At 41.1% G+C, this 25,778-nt stretch overlaps 1 protein-coding gene across 3 annotated transcripts in view; it reads right to left on the bottom strand.

Annotated features, from left to right (window-relative positions):
• Nucleotides 1–25,415, bottom strand: part of VPS26C (VPS26 endosomal protein sorting factor C) — a 96,453-nt gene extending 71,038 nt beyond the window's left edge. For 2 of the 3 annotated variants that reach the window (XM_061193935.1, XM_061193932.1), the window contains exon 1: nt 25,211–25,414. In XM_061193935.1, the coding sequence (XP_061049918.1) occupies nt 25,211–25,267 (57 nt within the window). In that variant the 5' untranslated portion in view covers nt 25,268–25,414. Of the gene's footprint in view, nt 1–25,210 lie in introns of all 3 variants that reach the window. The other variant, XM_061193934.1, reaches the window with a different exon arrangement.
• Between the last annotated feature and the right edge of the window lie 363 nt (nt 25,416–25,778).

Below are 25,778 nucleotides of genomic sequence, written 5' to 3'. Positions count from 1 at the left end.
GAGCTAGGTGGGAAAACACAAGTGGACTTTTGCTTGCTGAAAGACTCTAGTCCTTCTTAGTGGCACTGAGAGACCCATTTTGGTTGGAAAAGGGAAATCAGACCCATTGAGGAGATTTCAACTTCTTAGGTGTCCCCATCTCCATTTTTCTGTAAAACAACTGTTTTCCATCTTGTTTTAAAGCAGAATAAACAATCACCAGATATTTCTCCACATATTAAGTAACGGGCCAATATTGTGTGGTGTTTACTAAGGTTCTAGAAAGGAGAATTTTGAAGAGATGCATCATCTCCAATCTATCATTAAAACCAAGACAATGCTGTTGAGCAATCCCACTCCTAGATTTTACTCAAATGAAATCGAAGATTATGTTCACACAAAAATCTATCCGCAAATATTTCTTGTAACTTCACTCATCATCACCCAAGTGTCCTTCAACGGGTGAATGGAGGAACAGTGGTACATCCATGAAAGAGAAGACAACTCAGCAATAAAAAGGAACAAACAACTGACACACACAGCAACTTGAATGAGTCTCAAAGGCATTATGCTAAGTGGTAAGGCCAGATTCAAAAGGCTGCGTGTCGTATAACCGTATTTATGTCACGTATGTGACCTTCTGCAAAAGGCCAACTATAGGGATTAAAACCAGATCAGTGCTTGCCTGAGGCTGGGGCGGGTGTGGGGGAAGAGGCTGAGTACAGAGGACACGAGGGAATTTGGGGGAGTGCCAGAACTGTTCCATATCTTGACTGTGATGGCGGCTAAGGTCTCAGAGAAACTTGCATTGAAAAGAGCAATCTATTGTATGTGATATACCTCAATTAAGAAACTCACAAAGATAATCAAGTATAGAAAGGAACACAGTTATCCTACCTTGTTGACAACAGGGTCATATTCTTAAACTGATTAATATTTAAGTAAAAATCAAGCAGTTCATTAGCAATGGAACTGTAACAAAATACTGAGATACTAATTTGTGTGGCTTACATACACTTACTGCCAAAACAGTAGAAATAATATAATCATTCAGTCAACATATATTTTTGGCATGTGTACCATGCATCAGATACTATTCCAGGTACCAGGGACAGGGCAGTGAACAAAAGAGGTAAAGCCCTTGTTCTCAGTGGGCTTACATTTCAGTACTGCATTCTGATGAAAGCAGGTTTCTTCTATGTCAGTACAGTACAAGTATAGGTCTGAATACTCAGTAAAATGGGCTGACAAAAATCACAGCTATTGTCTGATGGAGCCACCTCTGAAATTTCTAGTTCTGAAATTTTCTTGAGAGTCTGGAAAAGAAACCTGAGCCCCTGAATAAAAGTTTAGATGAAAGGGGCAAAATGAGATTGCCAATACTAATCAGAAAAGTAAAAATTAATAAGAGTAAGTAAATATGAGGTCTTCAGCGCAGGAATATTAAAATCGAATCTTGGTGTGCTGTGTGGTTTCAGGTGTTAGATACTACATATTAGCAAAATTATGAGTTAATACAGATGACTAGATTTCAGATTTCAATAACATTAAAACTCACAGAAACTTTATAGTGTTGATACTCGTTTGGCACTATCGGCCTAAGTGAATGCAAAGACTCCAGACTATAAACCCAAGAGTTTAGGGGAGCTCTGACCGCAGAGGCGTCTGGGAGATGGCCTGATTACAGGCCAAAGTAATGACCGTGGAATACAGGCAGATGGCCAAAGAAAATGCTCTGAGTAGCCAGCCCAACACTTACATAACGAACAACCACCACCAAACTGAATACCAGTCAGAGGGAACTCAAGTACGAGTGAGACCGACAGTGCATCATCCAAATCCAAGGCACAGGCAAACTCCAGGAACAGAGGGAGAGAGGTGAGCCCTGAAGCAAACTAGGCCACGCCAAGGGCTGTTGAAACCAGGAGCTCACAGAAGAGCTCAGGGCAGTCACGTGCTGCCCAGCACAGGTGCAGCCTCCCTGCTTCAGGCTGGCCCGGCAGCTCCCGGGGCCACCGTTCCATCCCGCAGCAGAGGCTGGGAGTGTGGAGCGTTAGTCCTGGGAAATGCATACAGAGCAGTGAAGGGGGGACACAGAATATTACTTCTCATCTGATACTCCCTCCTATTACTTAAATGTTCTCAGCAAGTTAAAAGAAAACTTTTTTTAACGTACAAAACAAATATAAACTCTTCTGAAATACCCAAAACAAATGGACACTATTATATCTTTTTTTAATTTTTAAAAAGTTTTTTTCCTGATTATTATTGAAGAGGGGAATTTCTGCCCATCTACCCCTTACTTTTCTCACTGATGGGACTTGTGCTCCTTTCCCAAAGATTATGATCTGCATTTTAGAGTAATGGTCTTAAACGATCTCTTCTGATGAAACAAAGGAAGGGCCAGTTTTTGGTTGACGTCATGCCTGGTGTGTGACAGTAAAACTGTAAGCCTAAGTAAGAATATCATCATGGTGGGACAGGGTAGTGAGGATTAATGGAACCCAGTCGTCATTAGAAAGCATGAGTGCCAATGTCATACAACACAAGAACCTGCCAACAGCTGGGAGGACAGCTGGTGTAACCCTTCCAGTTCCTCAGGGGCAAGCTCTTTCTGGGCATCAGAAATCCAAGGTCACAATAGATTAATTAGGTACAGGTTCCCATCAAGAGTTAAAGGCTACCTACAATCTCATACTACCCTTCCCAGGATGAGTTTAAACACCAGGGAGAACAGTGAAGGACAGACTCCATCAGCTTCTGCTGGGTCTACTGGCCCAAGAACCCCAGGTGAGCAGGTTTCAAGGAGGAAACCGGCAGAAGCCTAACCAAGGATGGTCAGTCCATGGGTAACCTTGGTACTCATGGATGATGGGTCTATGATCTGTATGGAGTTAGAAGGCTACCTTTTTTTGACTTAAATCCTCCAATAAATAAAAGCAAAATGTTTTAAGCCTGGTTGCATGCACTGTTATATCAAAAAGTTAACAGAGCTTGTAAGTTTTGGCATAAAACCAAATAAAATGGGATGATATGAAAAAACTTCAACCTTGTTGGCTCTGGCTAGTCATTACATCCTACAACTAGTAGTTAGTTTCAGTTAGTTTCAGATGTGTGCAAATGCCTCAGCAGCCACTTTGGGATTTGAGGAAGAGTCAGGGAGGGCAGAGTGGGGGGATTACTTCAAATGAAAAAGTTCTGCTTTTATCTGCTTATAAAATGAACTATTTTAATGGATATTATATTTATTAATATATCAGAATGCTAATTGATAAGATTTCATTTAATAAAAGAGTCTCATTGCTTAGAATTGCGGCGGGGAGGAGTGGAATCTTTATTCTAAACAATGTTGTTCATTTTCTTGAGCTGTTTATGAGGAAACATTCACTGTAGTTTGTGAGATGAAGGGTAAGATATAGTTTCCATCACCTTTAGAGAGGCTCCATTTCTCTGAGCCTGAATTTTCTCCTGCCTACGAGTGATAGAGTAGACTGTCTCTTCAAAACAGACAATAAAAGACAAAGGAAATCCTTGTAAAAAAATTTTACTGAAATATAATTTACAGTATTGTGTTAGTTTCAGGTGTACAGCAAAGTGATTCAGTTACACATATATATAAGTATTCTTTTTTTACATTCTCTTCCATTATAGGTTATTACAAGACACTGAGTATGGTTCCCTGTGCTACACAATAGGTCCTTGTTGGTGACCTATTTTACATATAGTAGTGTGTATATTTTAATCCCAAACTCCTAATTTGTCTCTCCACCCCTCCCCTTTGGTAACCATAAGTTTGTTTTCTACGTCTATGAGTCTGTTTCTGTTTTGTAAATAAGTTCATTTCTATCATTTGTTTAGATTCCACATATAAGCAATATCATATGATATTTGTCTTTGTCTGGCTTACTTCACTTAGTATGATAATCTCTAGGTCCATCCATGTTGCTGCAAATGGCATTACTTCATTCTTTTTCATGGCTGAGTAATATTCCATTGTGTGTGTGTATCTCACATCTTCTTTATCCATTCACCTGTTGATGGACACTTAGATTGCTTCCATGTCCTGGCAATTGTAAATAATGCTACAATGAACATGGGGTGCATGTGTCTTTTTGAATTATGTTTTTCTCTGGATATATGCTCAGGATTGGGATTGCAGGATCATATGGTAGCTCTGTTTTCAGTTTTTTAAGGAACCTCTATACTGTTCTCCGTAGTGGCTATACCAGTTTACATTCCCACCAACGGTGTAGGACGGTTCCTTTTACTCCACACTCCCTCCAGCATTTGTAGACTTTTTGATGATGGCCATTCTGACTGGTGTGAGGTGGTACCTCATTGTAGTTTTGATGTGCATTTCTCTAATAACTAGTGATGTTGAGCATCTTTTCATGTGCCTTTTGGCCACCTGGTCTTCTTTGGAGAAATGTCTTTTTAGATCTCCTGCCCATTTTTTGATTGGGTTGTTTGTTTTTCTGATATTGAGCTGTATGAGCTGCTTGTATACTTTGGAGATTAATCCCTTGTCAGTTGCATCATTTGCAAATATTTTCTCCCATTCTGTAGGTTGTCTTTTTGTTTATGGTTTCTTTTGCTGTGCAAAAGCTTTTAAATTTAATTAGGTCCCATTTATTTATTTTTGTTTTTATTTCCTTTAATCTAGGAGATGGATCCAAAAAGATACTGTTGCAATTTATGTCAGAAGAGTGTTCTGCCTATGTTTTCCTCTAGGAGTTTTATGGTAGCCGGTCTTACATTTAGGTCTTTAATCCATTTTGAGTTTATTTTTGTATATGGTGTTAGAGAATGTTCTAATTTCATTCTCTTACATGTAGCTTTCCAGTTTTCCCAACACCTCTTATTGAAAAGACTGTGCTTTCTCTACTGTATGTTCTTGCCTTCTTTGTCATAGACTAATGTTTAAAAAAATAAATTTATTTATTTATTTTTGGCAGTGTTGGGTCTTCGTTGCTGCACGCAGGCTTTCTCTAGTTGCAGCGAGCGGGGGTTACTCTTCATTGCGGTGTGCGGGCTTCTCATTGCAGTGGCTTCTCTTGTTGCGGAGCATGTGCTCTAGGCATGCGGGCTTCAGTAGTTTTGGCACATGGGCTCAGTAGCTGTGGCTCGTGGGCTCCAGAGCACAGGCTCAGTAGTTGTGGTGCATGGGCTTAGCTGCTCTGTGGCATGTGGGATCTTCCTGGACCAGGGCTCAAACCCGTGTCCCCTGCATTGGCAGGTGGATTCTTAACCACTGCACAACCAGGGAAGCCCTGTCGTAGATTAATTGACCATAGGTGCGTGGGTTTATTTCTGGGCTTCCTATCCTGTTCCATTGATCTATATTTCTGTTTTTGTGCCAGTACCATACTGTTCTGATTACTGTAGCTTTGTAGCATAGTCGAAGGCAGGGAGCCTGATTCCTCCAGCTCTTGTTTTTCTTTCTCAAGATTGCTTTGGCTATTCAGGGTCTTTTGCATTTCCATACAAACTTTAAAATTTTTTGTTCTATTTCTGTGAAAAATGCCATTGGTAATTTGATAGAAATTGCACTGAATCTGTAGATTGCCTTGGGTAGTATGGTCACTTTGACAACATTGATTCTTCCAATCCAAGAACATGGTATATCTTTCTACCTGTTCCTTTTATCTTCAATTTCTTTCTTCAGCGTCTTATAGTTTTTGGAGTACAGGTCTTTTGCTTCCTTAGGTAGTTTATTCCTAGGTATTTTATTGTTTTTGATGGAATGGTAAACGGGATTGTTTCCTTAATTTCTTTTTCTGAACTTTCATTGTTAATGTATAGAAATACAACAGATTTCTGTGTGTTAATTTTGCATCCTGCAACTTTACTGAATTCATTGATGAGCTCAAGTAGTTTTCTGGTAGTGTCTTTATGATTTTCTGTGTATAGTATATCATGTCATCTGCAAACAGTGACAGTTTTACTTCTTCTTTTCCAATTTGGATTCCTTTTATTTCTTTTCCTTCTGATTGCTGTGGCTAGGACTTCCAAAACTATCTTGAATAAAACTGGACAGAGTGGACATCCTTGTCTTATTCCTGATCTTAGAGGAAATGTTTTCAGCTTTTCACCAGTGAGTATGATGTTAGCTGTGCTTTATCATATACGGCCTTTATTATGTTGAGGTAGGCTCCTTCTATGCCCGCTTTCTGGAGAGTTTTTGAATCTTACCAAAAGCTTTTTCTGCATCTATTGAGATGATCATGTGGTTTTCATTCTTCAATTTGTTAATGTGGTGTATCACAGTGATTGATTTGTGGATACTGAAAAATCCTTGCATCCCTGGGATAAATCCCAACTGATCATGGTGTCTGATCCTTTTAATGTATTGTTGGATTCGGTTTGCTAGTATTTTGTTGAGGATTTTGCATCTATGTTCATCAGTGATACTGGCCTGTAATTTTCTTTTTTGTGTGGTATCTTTATCTGGTTTTGGTATCAAGGTGATGGTGGACTCGTAGATTGGAAGTGTTCCTTCCTCTGCAATTTTCTGGAATAGTTTCAGAAGGATAAGTGTTAACTCTTCTCTACATGTTTGCTAGAATTCTCCTGTGAAGCCATCTGGTCCTGGACTTTTGTTTTTTGGGAGTTTTTAAATCACAGATTCAATTTCAGTACTTGTAATTGGTCTGTTCATATTTTCTATTTCTTCCTGGTTCAGTCTTCGGAAACTGTACCTTTCTAAGAAATGGATAAAGCAATCTTTTAAAGAGCTTCTCACCATATAAATGTGCCCAGAAAGTCCTGTGTGCAAGTAGAGGACAATACTTGAAATTGATAGGCATTCTTCACTTCACAAAAGTATTTTACAATAATTATACCTTTACCTGCCTGTGCCTATATGGAAAAGTATCTGAAAAGAGCCAGGACCCCAAGGCCAGAGAGCAACCGTGTACAGCTCGCTGGGTCTACCACCCCACGCAAGAGTTGAGACAGGCCTAAAGCAAGTCACTGCATGAACTGACCTCTCCCTAAACCCTCCATCCAAACAGGCCAAAGTTTATTTCTGAGCTTTGGAACGTTGTGCTTTTCTTGTTGGCATAATACCATCAGTTGTTGATTTGCTAATAATGCTCTTCTGCAACAGTCTGGGCTTCATGTGCTCACTGGGAGGGGAAGCAGGTCAGCCCACTTGGCCGATGGCTAACGAGTAAGTCTGTTCTCCCAACAGAAGTCGAAGCCTAGAACCCTAACTGGGGGAGGGGGTGGTGTCACAGATTTGTCTGGTAAATGAAGTGCATTTACAGATAACAACTGCCGATTAAAATCTTTGAATGAAATGAAGACATATTCAGAGCGAGGGGGTTAAAAATTCCCAAAGTGGAGCTGAGATGAAAAAGGAAAGCAAATAGAAAACTGGCTTCAAATTACAACTTTTCTGGAACCTGCCTGTGCTAAGAGGGCAGATGACAATCCAAGAGGCCTGGAGAGCACACGAGGGCAGAGGTGCAGGGAGAGTGGCAGGAGTGAGAGGGGGCCAAGGATGGATGTCAGGGAGGATATCAGAGAGTCTGGTTGGCTGAGCCCGGAGGATGGTGGGGAGGGAGAGGGCGCAGGTTTTAGAGTCGCAGGACCAGGGAGGGGGAGGTAAGCAGGACAGTAGCAATTAAGCTCCTGGCAAGTTGAAAGCGGGGACCCTCTCTAAGGAGGGTCACCTAGACTGGACATCTGTAGAAGAGAGCAGCTGGGCTCTGCCAACTCAGGCTGGGGCAGCAGTGGGGAGGGGGTCAGAGAGGGGGAATGACGGGAGAAGACGGGTGCTGCTGGCTCTCCAGCCTGCGAGCAGCACAGCTAGCAGTTCAGCGCGGGGGGACAGTCACTGCAGGGGTGGGTGGTGTCAACGACTGCAGGCTTCGGCCCACGGAGAGGGCACTGCGGGCTGCACAGGCTGAACCCAGGACCACACAAGGCCAGAGGTCTGGACTGTGGTCTCGGCATCAAGAGGAAGGCGGAGGAAAACCCAACCACCCTGCCAGAGTCAGAGCAGCCTGCAGGGGGAGGGGAGTGTCAAGGGTGTCCCTGACATGCTGAGACTTGTCCCGAGTCTAGACGTGGACACGCCCACAGGGGCCAGGCAGGCGTCACTAATGCTCAGGCCAGGACAGAATCTGCTGCAACAAACACCAAATGGAGAACTAATGAACACTCTGACTGCATCCCAGGGTTCAAACGGCATTGGACGACTCTGAAAATACTTCTCATGCATTATATAAGGGTTGGGCTATGACTGAGAGGATGAGCCTTTTCAGGAGTATTAGATAATTAGTGAGAAAAAACACCCACTTAAGGTTCAGATGACTGCGTTCCTTAATGGGTTCATACCTCCCACAAAGTTACCTTGAGATCCCTCCTAGCTCAAAGTTCTACCCTAAGAATTTGCACCAGCATTCAACTATAACTGACCGTTCATGTATCAAGAATCCAGCAGAACAAAGTAGAACAGTTAGGCTGCTTTTTTTCATACCATTCTAGCTTTGCAATTTTTCTTCATAATAATGAACTGGCATATAAAGGATTTTTCCTCTTTAAACTTTTTTTTTTTAAACAAGAAATTACATGAAAGCCAAACAAAACAAAACGCAAACCTAGAAGTTCTTGTGGTAACAGTAATCAGCCCACCGTGCATAAATCCTTGATCACTGTAACCTGGCTATGCTGGACAGTAAATCTCCCGTTTATATTTTTCACGACCATAATATATAAGTGTCATTTTCATGAGTACATGTGCCAGGATTTCAGAATGTAAAACATTCTGAACTTATAAAAACAAATGAACTATATTTACATTGCAAAAAGATTTACCGTAGGGTTCTTTTAGCCAATAAGCTCTAGTACATTGAAAATATAATGTAATCTAGAATGCATCTGAGTCAAACTTTTGGTTCAAGAACACATCTACTGCACCAAGCAAAGAAGTACATAACAAAGCCCAAGCCACACCCAGCTTGCAGTGCCCAAAATGCTGTAATCTCTATATGCTCTCCTGGGTCCCTGGCCTCCATTCTCCAAGTTCACCATGGGAAGACATCCAGCAATCTGTACAGCATCTGATAAGCCCTTACTATTTGTAAGGTGCATCATTTGTAAGGTGCATGAACAACATGATTAACATCAAGGCAGACAGAGCAATTCTAAGTGCAAACTGAGATCATGGAAAAGCGTAAGGATACCACCACCTACCATTTGACCCCTACTTCAGGTCAAACCTATAGTAAATGTCTTGAAACTTTCTCTCGTTTAATTCTCACAACAAAGCCTCTGAGCAGGTATCAGCCCCATCCTCCGGATGAGAATTAAGACCTGGAGAAGGCACACAGAGTTCCAGGCTTGGGAATAAAAAGACGTGATTTCAAACATTCACTCTTACATCAATGCCCTTGACATGTCGCTGAATTCTCTGAGCCTCAGTCTTCTCACGCATAAAATGGGAGAGAAATGCCATCTCTTCAGTATTTGTGAGGATTAAAGCAGTCTGTGTGTTGGAAAGGGCTGTACTGATACCATGTTATCATAAAACAGTATCAGTTAAGTGTTCTCTTCCTCAAAATTTCCAGGAATTTTCCCTGGAAATACTGAAGCAGGGAATTTTTTTTCACATTCCTGATTGCCCTGTATCATATATGGGGCTTTGGAAACACAAATTAACTTTCTGGATTCAATGAGTCATCTCAGGGAGAAGGTGGCATTGCTCAAGCTCTGAGGAAGGTCTCCTGTCTCTGAGCTGTGCAAATTGTGACAAAGACTCTGGGGAATCAAATTTTGGACAATTTTCTATTTCTGAGTTAGAAGATAACCATATATACAGGAATTCTGAAGTCCCTGTTCGCACATTTATTTGAACCATTCTCTTATGAATGACCATCCTAGGGACTTCCCTGGTGGCACAGTGGTTAAGAATCTGTCCGCCAAAGCACGGGGCACGGGTTCGAGCCCTGGTCCAGAAAGATCCCACATGCCACGGAGCAACTAAGCCCGTGTGCCACAACTGCTGAGCCTGTGCTCTAGAGCCCATGAGCCACAACTACTGAGCCTGTGTGCCACAACTACTGAGCCCGTGTGCCACAACTACTGAAGCCTGCGCGCCTAAAGCCCATGCCCCGCAACAAGAGAAGCCACCGCAATGAGACGCCCGTGCACCACAACGAAGAGTAGCCACCACTCACTGCAACTAGGGAAAGCCCACGTGCAGCAATGAAGACCCAACACAGCCAAAAATAAATGAATAAATTTATTTTTAAAAAAAGAATGACCGTCCTAAAGCAAATACAAGTCATGGGGTGGGGGCGGTCATGTGTAGCTGTGGGGATACATCAAAATAAGAATCTTACCAGCATCTGTCTAGAATTTATGTCGAGAATATTATTTATAATTACAAAGCAAAATCTGTACTATACCTATAAGACAATAGTTTTCCCTTTCTGATCAATGCATTCACAAAACTATTAGTCATAAATTTTGCTTAAAGTCTATGTTTTAAGGCTTCAACTATCATTTAATAAAGTTTCTGAGCACCTACCAAGTGGCAGGTACTGAAAGGTCTAGAAATACAAATATAAACAAATTATTTTAGTTACACCAACTCAGAGAACAAATTAATTACAACACAAGTTAATCAATGCGATGATTGCGGTATATATAAAGTATGCTGGTAACCCATTATAGGTCACTACTAAATTACAGAAAACAATCCCGTGTTAGTCTTTCTTTTCTCTGACCACTGGAATTTCCTGGCATTCTTCTTCATCACAACCTCACTTTCTGGTTAAAGTTACTCTTCTCATAAGGACTTTTCTAAAATTTAAATATTAAATTTGGGAATTATTATAAGCCTCCAGTGAGAGTTTTTATAACAGAAATTAGAACACACACTTCTAAGCAACTCATATGTCAAAGAAAAAGATCATAATGGAAACCAGAAGAAATTTAAGTTGACAATCATAAAAATACTACGCATCAAATCTCGAGGGGCAGGGCAGTGGAGCTTTGTTTTGGGGTCTTCCCACCTCCCCACAGAACGCGAGGCTGCCAAACCGCGAAGCCGCGGCACCACCTTCTGGAACAGCACCTTCTGGAACAGCACCTTCTGCCAGCATCTAGGCAGTGATTCGACTTCTTCCAATCTCTCCCTCTCTCCTGGTCCCCTGCTCCTTTCCTGTAGGACCTGGGTGGGATTTCAAGGGCGTCTGCTTTATAATAATTCACCAACCTATTAAAAACAAAAACTTACGGGATGCAACTAAAGTTGTGCTTAGAGAAAAGTGTCTGCATTTTAAAAAGATGGCTACCATTTAGTAAGCTAAACAGCCAATTTTTGAAGCTAAGAAACGAAAACAGGGACTTCCCTGGTGGTCCAGTGGTTAGGACTCTGCGTTTCCACTGCAAGGGGCATGCATTCAATCCCTGGTCAGGGAACTAAGACCCTGCATGCTGCGAGGCTTGGCCAAAACAAAAAAACAAAAATACTGAAAACAAACAAACAAACAAACAAACACAGGAGAAAAGCAGAACAAACCTAAGGCAAAGAAAATAAATATTCTGGGAAGAGAATATAGCAAAGTCACTTAAAAAAAAAAATCAAAGAAAGAAAATTACAGACCAATATCGCTGATGAATATAGATGCAAAAATCCTCAACAAAATACTAGCAAACAGAATCCAAGAACACATTAAAAGGATCATACGCCACGATCAAGTGGGATTTATCCCAGGGATGCAAGGATTCTTCAATATACGCAAATCAATCAATGTGATACACCATATTAACAAATTGAAGAATAAAAACCATATGATCATCTCAATAGATGCAGAAAAAGCTTTTGACAAAATTCAACACCCATTTATGATAAAAACTCTCCAGAAAGTGGGCATAGAGGGAACCCACCTCAACATAATAAAGGCCATATACGACAAACCCACAGCAAACATCATTGTCAACGGTGAAAAACTGAAAGCATTTCCTCTAAGATCAGGAACGAGACAAGGATGTCCACTCTCACCACTATTATTCAACATAGTTTTGGAAGTTCTAGCCACGGCAATCAGAGAAGAAAAAGAAATAAAACGAATACAAATTGGAAAAGAAGAAGTAAAACTGTCACTGTTTGCAGATGACATGATACTATACATAGAGAATCCTAAAAATGCCACCAGAAAACTACTAGAGCTGATCAATGAATTTGGTAAAGTTGCAGGATACAAAATTAATGCACAGAAATCTCTTGCATTCCTATACACTAATGATGAAAAATCTGAAAGAGAAATTATGGAAACACTCCCATTTACCATTGCAACAAAAAGAATAAAATACCTAGGAATAAACCTACCTAGGGAGACAAAAGACCTGTATGCAGAAAACTATAAGACACTGATGAAAGAAATTAAAGATGATACCAGCAGATGGAGAGATATACCATGTTCTTGGATTGGAGGAATCAATATTGTGAAAATGACTATACTACCCAAAGCAATCTACAGATTCAATGCAATCCCCATCAAATTACCAATGGCATTTTTTACGGAACTAGAACAAATCCTCTTAAAATTTGTATGGAGACACAAAAGACCCGAATAGCCAAAGCAGTCTTGAGGGAAAAAAACAGAGCTGGAGGAATCAGACTCCCTGACTTCAGACTATACTACACAGTTACAGTCATCAAGAGAATATGGTACTGACACAAAAACAGAAACATAGATCAGTGGAACAAGATAGAAAGCCCAGAGATAAACCCATGCACCTATGGTCAACTAATCTATGACAAAGAAGGCAAGGATATACAATGGAGAAAAGACAGTCTCTTCAATAAGTGGTGCTGGGAAAACTGGACAGCTAATGTATAAAATTGATGACTGATTAAAAAAAAAAAAATCACTGTCAAGTGGGGGAGGGGCATGAAGGAACAGAAGGGAACGCGGCCAGTGCTTTCCCCGTCCACTTAGGCACCGGGGAGCCTCTTGGGCTCCTGGGCCTAAGCCTCTGCCCTGGGAGCCTCCCTCCTGCCGGGCAGAACCTGAGCCCCGCCCCTGCACCCCTACCTGGGGCCCCACCCCTACACGCGGAGACCCCCTCTGAGACCCCCTCTAATGCGCGGGGCCTAAACCCCACCCACACACCCCCACCAGGGCCCCACCTCCAAACTCTGGAAGTCCACACTCCAGAAGCCCTGCTTCCCACAGGCTGCCTCTCCCTTCCACGCAGGCCCTAAGCAGAGGCCCTGCCCCACGCTCGAACGTCAACCCCCACCTGCCTAGGCCCCGTCCCACCTTAAACCCCACCCCTGCCTAAGCTCCACCCCCACCCACACACCCCCCCGCCTAAACTCTGCCCCCATAACCAAGGCTTTTTTTCTTTCTTTTCTTTTCTTTTTTCCTCTTTTAGATCAGGGTTCTGTTTTACCTTGTTGAGTCATTGTTGTTGATTCTTTTACATTTTTCTTCTTTCTAATAAGTCTTTTATTTTTCTAATTTTATTTTATTCTTTATACTTTGTTAGTGATCTATCTCTCCTTTTGGCTTGTTCCCCCCCACCTTTTTTTCTTTTTTCTGCTGGGGTTTTATTTTACCTTGTTGCAATTGTTTCAACTATAGTTTTATTTTTCCTAATATACTTTTTATCTTTCTAATTTTATTTTGTTTTTTATTCTTTGATATCGTACTGTTCCTTTTTTCCTTTCTTTCTTCCTTTTTTTTTTTTTTTAACCACGCCACGAAGCTTGCAGGATCTTGATTCCCAGGCCTGAGGTCAGGCCTGAGCTCCTGTGGTGGGAGCTCTGAGTCCAAACCACTGGACTAACAGGGAACCTCAGACCCCAGAGACAATCAATTGGAGTGAGGCCTGCTGGAAGTGCTCATCTCAGCACCAAGACCCAGCTCTATCTAACTGCCTGCAAATCCAGTGCTGGATGTCTCAGGCCAAACCAGTAAGACAAGAATACAGCACCACGCATCAAAAAAAAAAAAAAAGAAACAACAAAAGTATGTTACAGAAGAAGGAGCAAGGTAAAAACCTTCAAGACCAAATAAATGAAGACAAAATAGGCAACCTACCTGAAAAAGAAGTCAGAGTAATGATAGTAAAGATAATCCAAAATCTCGGAAACACAATGGAGAAAATACAAAAAACATTTAACAAGGATCTAGAAGAAAGAAAGCACAAACAAACAGTGATGAACAACACAACTACTGAAATTAAAAATATTCTAGAAGGAATCAATAACAGAATAACTGAGGCAGAAAAACGGATAAGTGAGCTGAAGATAAAATGGTGGAAATAACTGCCGGGAAGCAAAATAAAGAAAACAGAATGAAAAGAATTGAGGACAGTCTCAGAGACCTCTGGGACAAAATTAAACACACCAACATTCGAATTACAGGGGTCCCAGAAAAAGAAGAAAAAAAAAAAAAAAGGTCTGAGAAAATATTTGAAGAGATTATAGTCGAAAACTTCCCTAACATGGGAAAGGAAATAGTCAATCAAGTCCAGGAAGCACAGAGAGTACCATACAGGATAAACCCAAAGAGAAAAACACCGAGGCACAAATTAATCAAACTAGCAAAAATTAAATACAAAGAAAAATATTAAAAGCAGCAAGGGAAAAGCAACAAATAACATACAAAGGAATCCCCATAAGGTTAACAGCTGATTTTTCAGCAGAAACTCTGCAAGCAAGACGGGAGTGGCAAGACATATTTAAAGTGATGAAAGGGAAAAACCTACAACCAAGATTACTCTACCCAGCAAGGATCTCATTCAGATTCCATGGAGAAATTAAAACCTTTACAGATAAGCAAAAGTTAAGAGAATTCAGCACCACCAAACTAGCTTTACAACAAATGCTAAAGGAACTTCTCTAGGCAGGAAACACAAGAGAAGGAAAAGACCTACAAAAACAAACCCAAAACAATTAAGAAAATGGTAATAAGAACACACATATCGATAATTACCTTAAATGTAAATGGATTAAATGCTCCAACCAAAAGACATAGACTGGCTGAATGGATACAAAAACAAGACCTGTACATATGCTGTCTACAAGAGACCCACTTCAGACCTAGCAACACGTACAGACTGAAAGTGAGGGGATGGAAAAAGATATTCCATGCAAATGGAAATCAAAAGAAAGCAGGAGTAGCAATTCTCATATCAGACAAAATAGACTTTAAAATAAAGACTATTGCAAGAGACAAAGAAGGATGCTACATTATGATCAAGGGATCAATCCAAGAAGAAGATATAACAATTGTAGATACTTATGCACCCAACATAGGAGTACCTCAATACATAAGGCAAATACTAACAGCCATAAAAGGGGAAATCGACAGCAACACAATCATAGTAGGGGACTTTAACACCCCACTTTCACCAATGGACAGATCATCCAAAATGAAAATAATTAAGGAAACACAAGCTTCAAATGATACATTAAACAAGATGGACTTAATTGATATTTATAGGACATTCCATCCAAAAACAACAGAATACACTTTCTTTTCAAGTGTTCATGGAACATTCTCCAAGGTAGATCATATCCTGGATCACAAATCAAGCCTTGGTAAATTTAAGAAAATTGAAATCATATCAAGTATCTTTTCTGACCACAACGCTGAGACTAGATATCAATTTCAGGAAAAAATCTGTAAAAAATACAAACACATGGAGGCTAAACAATATAGTACTAAATAACCAAGAGATCATTCAAGAAATCAAAGAGGAAATCAAAAAATACCTAGAAACAAATGACAATGAAAACACGATAACCCAAAACCTGTGGAATGCAGCAAAAGCAGTTCTAAGAGGGAAGTTTATAGCAATACAATCCTACCTCAAGAAACGAGAAAAATCTCAAACAACCTAACATTACACCTAAAGCAATTAGAGAAAAAAGAATAAAAAAACCCCAAAGTTAGCAGAAGGAAAGAAATCATAAAGATCAGATCAGAAATAAATGAAAAAGAAATGAAGGAAACAATAACAAAGATCAATAAAACTAAAAGCTGGTTCTTTGAGAAGATAAACAAAATTGATAAACCATTAGCCAGACTCACCAAGAAAAAAGGGAGAAGACTCAACAGACTTAGAAATGAAAAAGGAGAAGTTACAACTGACACTGCAGAAATACAAAGGATCATGAAAGATTACTACAAGCAACTATATACCAATAAAATGGACAACCTGGAAGAAAGGGACAAATTCTTAGAAAAGCAGAACCTTCCGAGACTGAACCAGGAAGAAATAGAAAATATAAACGGACTAATCACAAGCGATGAAATTGAAACTGTGATGAAAAATCTTCCAACAAACAAAAGCCCAGGACCAGATGGCTTCACAGGCGAATTCTATCAAACATTTAGAGAAGAGCTAACACCTATCCTTCTCAAACTCTTCCAAAATATAGCAGAGGGAGAAACACTCCCAAACTCATTCTATGAGGGACCATAACCCTGATACCAAAACCAGACAAAGATGTCACAAAAACAGAAAACTACAGGCCAATATCTCTGATGAACATAGATGCAAAAATCCTCAACAAAATACTAGCAAACAGAATCCAACAGCACATTAAAAAGATCATACACTATAATCAAGTGGGGTTTATCCTAGGAATGCAAGGATTCTTCAATATATGCAAATCAATGTGATACACCATATTAGCAAGTTGAAGCATAAAAACCATAGGATAATCTCAATAGATGCAGAAAGGTTTTTGACAAAATTCAACACCCATTTATGATAAAAACTCTCCAGAAACTAGGCATAGAGGAAACCCATCTCAACATAATAAAAGCCATATATGACAAACCCACAGCCAACATCATTCTCAATGGTGAAAAACTGAAACCACTCCCTCTAAGATCAGGAGCAAGGCAAGGTTGCCCACTCTCCCCATTATTATTCAACATAGGTTTGGAAGTTTTAGCCACAGCAATCAGAGAAGAAAAAGAAATAAAAGGAATCCAAATCAGAAAAGAAGTAAACTGTCACTGTTCGCAGATGACATGATACTATACATAGAGAATCCTAAAGATGCTACCAGATAACTACTAGAGCTAATCAATGAATCTGGTAGAGTAGCAGGATACAAAAGTAATGCACAGAAATCTCTTGCATTCCTATATATGCAAGAGATTTTTCATTCTTCATTCCTGATGAAAAATCTGAAAGAGAAATTAAGGAAACACTCCCATTTACCACTGCAACAAAAAGAATAAAATACCTAGGACTAAACCTACCTAAGGAGACGAAAGACCTGTATGCAGAAAACTATTGATGAACTAAGACACTGATGAAAGAAATTAAAGATGACACAACCAGATGGAGAGATATACCATGTTCTTGGATTGGAAGAATCAATATTGTGAAAATGACTATACTACCAAAAGCAATCTACAGATTCAATGCAATCCCTATCAAATTACCAATGACATCTTTCACAGAACTAGAAGAAAAAATTTCACAATTTGTATGGAAACACAAAAGACCCCGAATAGCCAAAACAATCTTGAGAAAGAAAAACGGAGCTGGAGGAATCAGGCTCCTGTACTTCAGACTATACCACAAAGCTACAGTAATCAAGAGAGTATGGTACTGGCACAAAACCATAAATATAGATCAACGGAACAGGATAGAAAGCCCAGAGATAAACCCACGCACAGATGGTCACCTTATCTTTGATAAAGGAGGCAAGAGTATACAATGGAGAAAAGACAGCCTCTTCAATAAGTGGTGCTGGGAAAACTGGACAGCTACATGTAAAAGAATGAAATTAAAACACTTCCTAACACCATACACAAAAATAAACTCAAAATGGATTGAAGACCTAAATGTAAGGCCAGACACTATAAAACTCTTAGAGGAAAACATAGGCAGAACACTCTATGACATAAATCACAGCAAGATCCTTTTTGACCCACCTCCTAGAGAAATGGAAATAAAAACAAACAAATGGGACCTAATGAAACTTAAAAGCTTTTGCATAGCAAAGGAAACTATAAAAAAGACGAAAAGACAACCCTCCGAATGGGACAAAATATTTGCAAATGAAGCAACTGACAAAGGATTAAGCTCCAAAATATACAAGCAGCTCATGCAGCTCAATATCTGAAAAACAAACAACCCAATCCAAAAATGGGCAGAAGACCTAAATAAACATTTCTCCAAAGAAGATATACAGATTGCCAACAAACATATGAAAGGATGCTCAACATCACTAATCATTAGAGAAATGCAAATCAAAACTACAATGAGGTATCACCTCACACCAGTTAGAATGGCCATCATCAAAAAATCTACAAACAATAAATGCTGGAGAGGGTGTGGAGAAAAGGGAACCCTCTCGCACTGTTGGTGGGAATGTAAATTGATACAGCCACTATGGAAAACAGTATGGAGATTTCTTAAAAAACTAAAAATAGAACTACCATACAACCCAGCAATCCCACTACTGGGCATATACCCTGAGAAAACCATAATTCAAAAAGAGTCATGTAGGACTCCCCTGGTGGCACAGTGGTTAAGAATCTGCCTGCTAATGTAGGGGACACGGGTTCGAGCCCTGGTCCGGGAAGATCCCACATGCCGCGGAGCAACTAAGCCCGTGAGCCACAACTACTAAGCCTGCTCTCTAGAGCCCGTGTGCCACAACGACTGAGCCCATGTGCCACAACTACTGAAGCCTGCACGCCTAGAGCCCATGCTCCGCAAAAAGAGAAGCCACCACAATGAGAAGCCTGCGCGCCACAACGAAGAGTAGCCCCCACTCGCCGCAACTAGAGGAAGCTCGCATGCAGCAATGAAGACCCAATGCAGCCAAAAATAAATAAATAATTAAATTTATATTAAAAAAAAAAAAGAGTCAGGTACCACAGTGTTCACTGCAGCTCTATGTACAATAGCCAGGACATGGAAGCAACCTAAGTGTCCATCGACAGATGAATGGACAAAGAAGATGTGGCACATATATACAATAGAATATTTCTCAGCCATAAAAAGAAATGAAATTGAGTTATTTGTAGTGAGGTGGATGGACCTAGAGACTGTCATACAGAGTGAAGTAAGTCAGGAAGAGAAAAATAAATACCGTATGCTAACACATATATATGGAATCTAAAAAAAAATGGTTCTGAAGACCCTAGGGGCAGGACAGGAATAAAGACACAGACGTAGAGAACTGACTTGAGGATACGGCGAGGGGCAAGGGTAAGTTGGGACAAACTGAGAGAGTGGCATGGACATATATACACTACCCATGTGAAATGTGAAATAGCTAGCTAGTGGGAAGCAGCCGCATGGCACAGTGAGATCAGCTCAGTGCTTTGTGACCACCTAGAGGGGTGGGATAGGGAGGGTGGGAGGGAGGGAGATGCAAGAGGGAGGAGATATGGGGACATATGTATATGTATAGCTGATTCACTTTGTTATAAAGCAGAAACTAACACAACACTGTAAAGCAATTATACTCCAATAAAGATGTAAAAAAAAAAAAAAAACATTAAAAACAAATCACTGTCAAATGAGATGAGCATGAGCCGCAGTGAAAGGCGGGGAAATAGAGTGAAAGAAGCCATTCCCTGGACTCAGACTGCGCCACAAACGTCTACCAGCTCCTGCTCACTTTGCTCGCACTGTCTGTTCCTTCCGATGGAAACAAACAGTGCCAGGTGGGGAGGGAGGCCGCGGCCCCGCACACAGCTTTCAAAAGTAGGCTGGAGCCTCACTTCCTCAATGAAGCTCCAGAAGGGCCCTCCCCCACCCCCAAACGACTACACCTTACTCTGAGCTCCCTCACCCACCAGAGATGCACCCACTCGAGCACAAGTACGTTAGCACCTTTTGTTTTCTCTTTACCTACTTCTTTCCAGACCTGTAAGGAGAGTCACAGACACTGGTTGAATAAATCTGTTTTGATTAAATAACAGTCTGAAAAGAATGAGTTGATGAAGATGTGGTGATATGGAAAGGTATCCAAGGTAAGGATATACCGTTCAGCAAAAAGAACAAGTTTTGTGTATGTCTGCGTGCGTGTCAGCGTACACGTGCAACTATTACTCATAGGAAATGTCTGGAATAGTACATAAACTGTCAGCAGATACGTCCAGGGACAGAAAAAGGGGTCAGAAAGAGGAAGAACTTGACTTTTCACTTTCCAGCCTTCTGTAAAAAGTTATGTTTATATTTTTAAAAATTATTCAACTGTGATTTTTTTAAAAAAACACCACCACTTTGAATGAGCGTCTTTTTCTAGGAAAAAACCCAAACGACAATTTTAAACCCAAGAATAACTTAGGTTCTCTGGTGTCCACAGAATCAAAACCATTTTCAAATGCTTCCACAACAACTAAGATACTGAAAAGCACAGGAACAGACTTGGCTGCACATGTTCCGAGGAGTCTCATCACAGCAGCTTTTTAACTGAAATATTACAATGCTATTCATAGCACTCCTAGGAAACTAATAACTACTATTCCTACGTAAAAAGCTCCTCCATTTTGCACAAAAATGGGCGCTCTTAGGGAGGAGGTGTAATAAGAGTGTTGGCTGGACACGCTTTGCAATCTGATGACCTGCATTGGAATCCAGGCTGTCATTAGCTGGGTGATCTGGGGCAAATTCCTTAACTTGTCTAGGCCTCAGTTTCCTTGTTAGTAAAATGGGAGTGATGCTGCCAGGCTCACAAAACCCTACACCAGTGTTTCCCGAGTCCCTCAGGTGGAACATAAGACTGTCGTTACATGGACAAACATGTTTCACTTGAATGACAAGCACTTAAAACCTGAGAACACAGGTGGCAGCCACCTTAAGCAAACCAGGACAATTACAGGTGCTGCGCTCTGGCAGGCCCATGGATGAGTCCGGGCTATTTCAACCGAATCTTTACCAATGCTGTTGAGATGTACTGAGAAAACTGAAAACTTGTATTTATTAGTCCCACCTGTCGCAAGCTAAGAGTGGAGAGGGTGAGAAAGACAGGACCCCCCCTTGTACAACCATGGTGCAAGCTGGGCTTGAGACACGCGCTGTCTGCGGGCACTGAGACCTCGGAGGGTCCTTCTCCCTGGGGCTCCGGGAGCAGCCCTGACAGAGCTGGTTGCCTCCTCTACCCATCCTTAACCACAGATGACGGAGTACACCCAACACATGAGTCACGGCACGCGTTTCCAGGTGTATATTTTTGTCCAGTGATTAGATTTATTCATTTAATAACTTTTTTTGGCTTTAAAAAATATACAGTTGACCCTTGGACAACATGTGTTTACACTGTGTGGGCCCACGGTGGATTTTTTTCAATAAATACATTGGAAAAAGTTTTTGAGATTTGTGACGATTTGAAAAAACTCACAAGAAAAACCATATAGCCTAGAAACATGGAAAAAATTAAGAAAAAGTTAGGTATGTCATGAATGCATAAAATATATGCAGATACTAGTCTATCTTTACAAAGGCATAGGTGAGTGAGTGATATTTAATATAAAATTAATGTGTAAGTTTTCTTACTGTTTCACAACTTTGCTTTCAAGCAATTACATTTCCATACAGTATGCCTCTGTGTAATTGAAGAAACTGTGTATCAGCCTATCATAACAGGTAAGTTTTTTTGAATGTAACAATGTTTCCAATACTGTATTGTGAATATGACTGTAATACTGTATGTGATAACAATTTTTTAATGATGCATTCATCGGTGTATAGGCTAGGCTACCACAAAGCAAACATACTGCCGCTTATTCATTATCAGGGCATGAATTGTTACACCTGTAAATAAATGTGAATTTATTTTTCACATTATCTCTTGATTTTTGATGTCTAGTGTTAGTAATACATATAGCATCTACAGTGTTTTTGTATCATATAAGACAATATTGATGTAGGTACTGACAGACGAGTCACCCTGTAAAGAGACAAACTATGGTATTGATAAATACAGTACAACACTCTGTAAATGTATTTTTTCTTCCTTACAATTTTCTAAATAACATTTCCTTTTCTCTAGCTTACTTTATTGTAAGTATACAGTATATAATACATATAACACACAAAATATGTGTTAACACTGTATGTTATTGGTAAGGCTTCTGGTCAACACTAGTCTACTGGTAGTCAAGTTTGGGGGGAGTCAAAAGTGGAACATAGATTTTCGACTGCACATGGGGTTGGCACCTCTAATCCTTGCGTTGTTCAAGGGTCAACTGTACACAGCAACCCTCTATTTAGAAGTTACACAGGGTTTTCTTTCACAATAGCCATATGAGGTCTCCTTTTAAAATGCATTTAGTGTATAATACATTAAGTGTAAAAGTGAAGACTGGGAAATACTGTCATAAGCCAACAGGTGAAGATTCTGTTCCTAATCTGGCATGAAGGGATGTGCACCGGATGGTCAGAGCTAATACCCCCTTCCACCCTGCCACCCACAAGGAGTGGTCCTGGCTGCGTTAAGACTTCCAGCTGGGTCAAATGGATGATTCCATCTCTTCAACTGTTTCGAATGTACTTTTCATTACTGGTACCATATCTTAAACCACAGAAAACATTCCAGCATCTCAGCTGCTATAACATCTTTGAATGGAATCTGCTAACTTCTGAATGAAAATAATAAGTATTAAAGTTAAGTGTACATATCGCCTGTCACTGCCTCCCTCAATTCTTATTTTGATATTTTCCAAGCTACAAAAAAGTTATGAGAATACAAAGTAGAGGAAAAATTGGAACTGTCACACACCGCTAGTGGAGTGTGAAGTTGTGCAGGTGCTTTGGAAAACAGTTTGGTAGGTCTTCAAAAAACTAAACATAAAGTTACCATATCACCCAGCAAATCCACTCCTAGGTATATATCCAAGAGAAACGCAAACATATGTTCACACAAAAACTTGTACTAGAATGTTCATAGTAGCATTATTCATAATAGTCAAAAAGTGAAAACAACCCAAATGTCCATCAACAGATGAATGGATACATAAAATGTGACATATCCATACAACAGAATACTATTTAGCCATTAAAACAAATGAGGAACTGATACATGCTGCAACATGCATGAACATTGAACACATTATGCTAAGTGAAAGAAGCCAATCACAAAAGGCCACACACTATATGATCCCATATACATGAAATGTCCTAATTAGGCAAATCCACTGAGACAAAGTAGATCTGTGATTGCCAGGGGCTAAGAGGGAGAGGGAATGAGGAATGACTACTCATGGGTACAGGGTTTCTTTTGGGGGTGATAAAAATGTTCTAAAATTAGATGGTGGTGATGGTTGCACAACCCTGAATATATTAAAACCACTGAATTGTACACTTGAAAAGGGTGAATTTTATGGTATTAGATCTCAATAAAGAATACAAAGTAGACCCATATAACTTTCAACTAGAGTCACCAATTATTAATATTTTGGCACATTTGCTTTCTTTCTCCTCACATGTGCGCACACACACACACACACAATATGGCTGGACCATTTAAAATTTAGTTATTGTGACACTTCACTCCTAAGCACTTCAGCATGTGGAGTATTCTCCCACATAACCAAAATATGAATATCATACTGGGGAAAATTAACACCAAAACAAAACTCATATTTAACATACAGCCCATATTCAAATTTATCAAAAATTAGGTACTTGGGACTTCCCTGGTGGTGCAGTGGTTGAGAATCTGCCTGCCAATGCAGGGGACATGGGTTCGAGCCCTGGTCTGGGAAGATCCCACATGCCGCGGAGCAACTAAGCCCGTGAGCCACAATTACTGAGCCTGCGCGTCTGGAGCCTGTGCTCCGCAACAAGAGAGGCCACGATAGTGAGAGGCCCGCGCACCGCGATGAAGAGTGGCCCCCGCTCGCCGCAACTAGAGAAAGCCCTCACACAGAAATGAAGACCCAACATAGCCATAAATAAATAAATAAATACATAAATAAATAAATTTATAAAAAAAAAAAAATTAGGTACTGTATTTGGTTTTCAAATTCCTTTCATCTCTTGAATCTAAAAAAATTCTTTTTAATGACACTGACATATTTGAAGAATCCAGGCCAATTACTGTACAGAATGTTTCTCAATATGAATATGCCTGTTTCCTTATGAACTGAGGGAAGTTAAGCATTTTTGGCAGGAAGGCTACATAGGTGAGTTGTATCCTTCTCAGTTTTTCATGCCAGAACCCTCTATTATTATGCCAGAACATGTCAATTTCATTAGTGGTGACAGTGATGAAAAGGTGGTATTCATTGTTGGTCTTGGTTAAGATGGTGATTATCAGATTCCTCCACTATAAAGGTAACTTTTCCCCTCTGTAATGTAATAATCTGGAGATGACCAATTGAATCTGTGTAAATATTAGGTTTCCGCAAATACCTTGCACCGAAAGGCTTTAGCGTCCCTTTTGAGACCTCCCTGCATTCACGTGACCAACCACTACTCTCAATTTTATTCCACAGAGTGTGAGAGCTGGCTGTGATTTCAACCCTGGCTGCACATCAGAATCACTGGTGTCTCTGGGTGTGAGACCCCAATTAGCGTATTTTTAAATTCCCCTGAGTGATGGATTCTGATGTACAACAAGGGTTGAGATTCCCCGAGTTAGAGGTAGAGGAACCTTGCATCCTCATTTTGGCAAATAAGGAAACTGACGCCCTAAGAGGTTAAGTAGCCAGTGGCACAAAACTTGTTAATGGCATAGTTAAGATTTTTTTGGACTTGCATTTTAATATGCTATTCCTTCTGTATGTTATTAAAACAACAAAACCAGAGAAATGAATAACTTTTGTATGGTGTTAAAGCTGAGCACGGCCTAAAGTGCGTATTTCTGCTTCCAAGGTTAATTCTGCCTTTCTGGCCTTAGACCTTTGCACTGAACTTAGAAGTGAGGAACGGGGCGTTTGGTCATCAAGCTCCTCCGCCCTCAGTGCACATGGCGACAGCTCAAGCCCGGGGGCCCAAGGCCGAGCTGGATGTTCAAGGGGCCCGACGGTTAGCGCTGCAGCCCTGGGGCCAGCCTCTCGGCCCTGCATGCCTCCCCAACCGCGGCGGCGACGCCGGCGGAGGCCGCTCTCAGAGCAGCCAGCCGCTAAAGCGAGACGCACCTGGCAGGGATGCACCTGGTTGGTCCGCACCTGACCGGGACTTACCTGGAGGTGCGCCCTGCCCCGCCCAGGAAAATCCAGAAGTATGCGGGACCTGGGCGACAACAGAACCTGCAGGCACACCCACCCCTACTTACCCCGGCGTGATAAACCTTGTTCGCTCTTTTAACCTTAATGTCCAGAGCGGTCCCCATCTCGAATACTCCGTTTCGGGAACCACTTCCTGCCGCGCGTGACCCAAGGGAAAGAAGGGCACCCCGCCCCTCCGTCCGGGGTCCCACCCTTTTCTTCTCTCCACCAGCAGTTGCGACACGTGACCCCGCGCCTGACGCCTGTTCGACTCCCCCGCCTTCCTCCTTCCGGTGCAGGGGCGGGCCTTAGCGCTTGCCGAAGACTGTCAGTCTTCGCCCCGCCGGCCAGGAAGGGCGGGACAGGATTAACCCCACCCCTTCCGTAAAGATAGTCGTTAACACCGGAAATACCCTTCTGCCCGCCCATTTACTAGAGGGAGGGGGAAACTCGGCTCTCCCGGCGTGCCCCGCGGCAGGGGGCGGTGCCAGGGACGCGTTGCGGGCGCAGCCTGTACCTAGAGGCTGAGGCTCCCGTCAGGCTGTGCGGTGCAAAGAGGTGTTGCGCTGTTGAGTTGGCTATAAGGCGGTGATAACTGGGGGCTGCCTTCCCTTCCAATCCCTTCTTCTCGTCGTC

The sequence above is a fragment of the Eubalaena glacialis genome, chromosome 6 (assembly GCF_028564815.1).
Source record: "Eubalaena glacialis isolate mEubGla1 chromosome 6, mEubGla1.1.hap2.+ XY, whole genome shotgun sequence".
Classification (NCBI taxonomy): domain Eukaryota; kingdom Metazoa; phylum Chordata; class Mammalia; order Artiodactyla; family Balaenidae; genus Eubalaena; species Eubalaena glacialis.
Note: the sequence above shows the minus strand (reverse complement) of the source record. Positions and strands in the feature narration are given on the sequence as shown.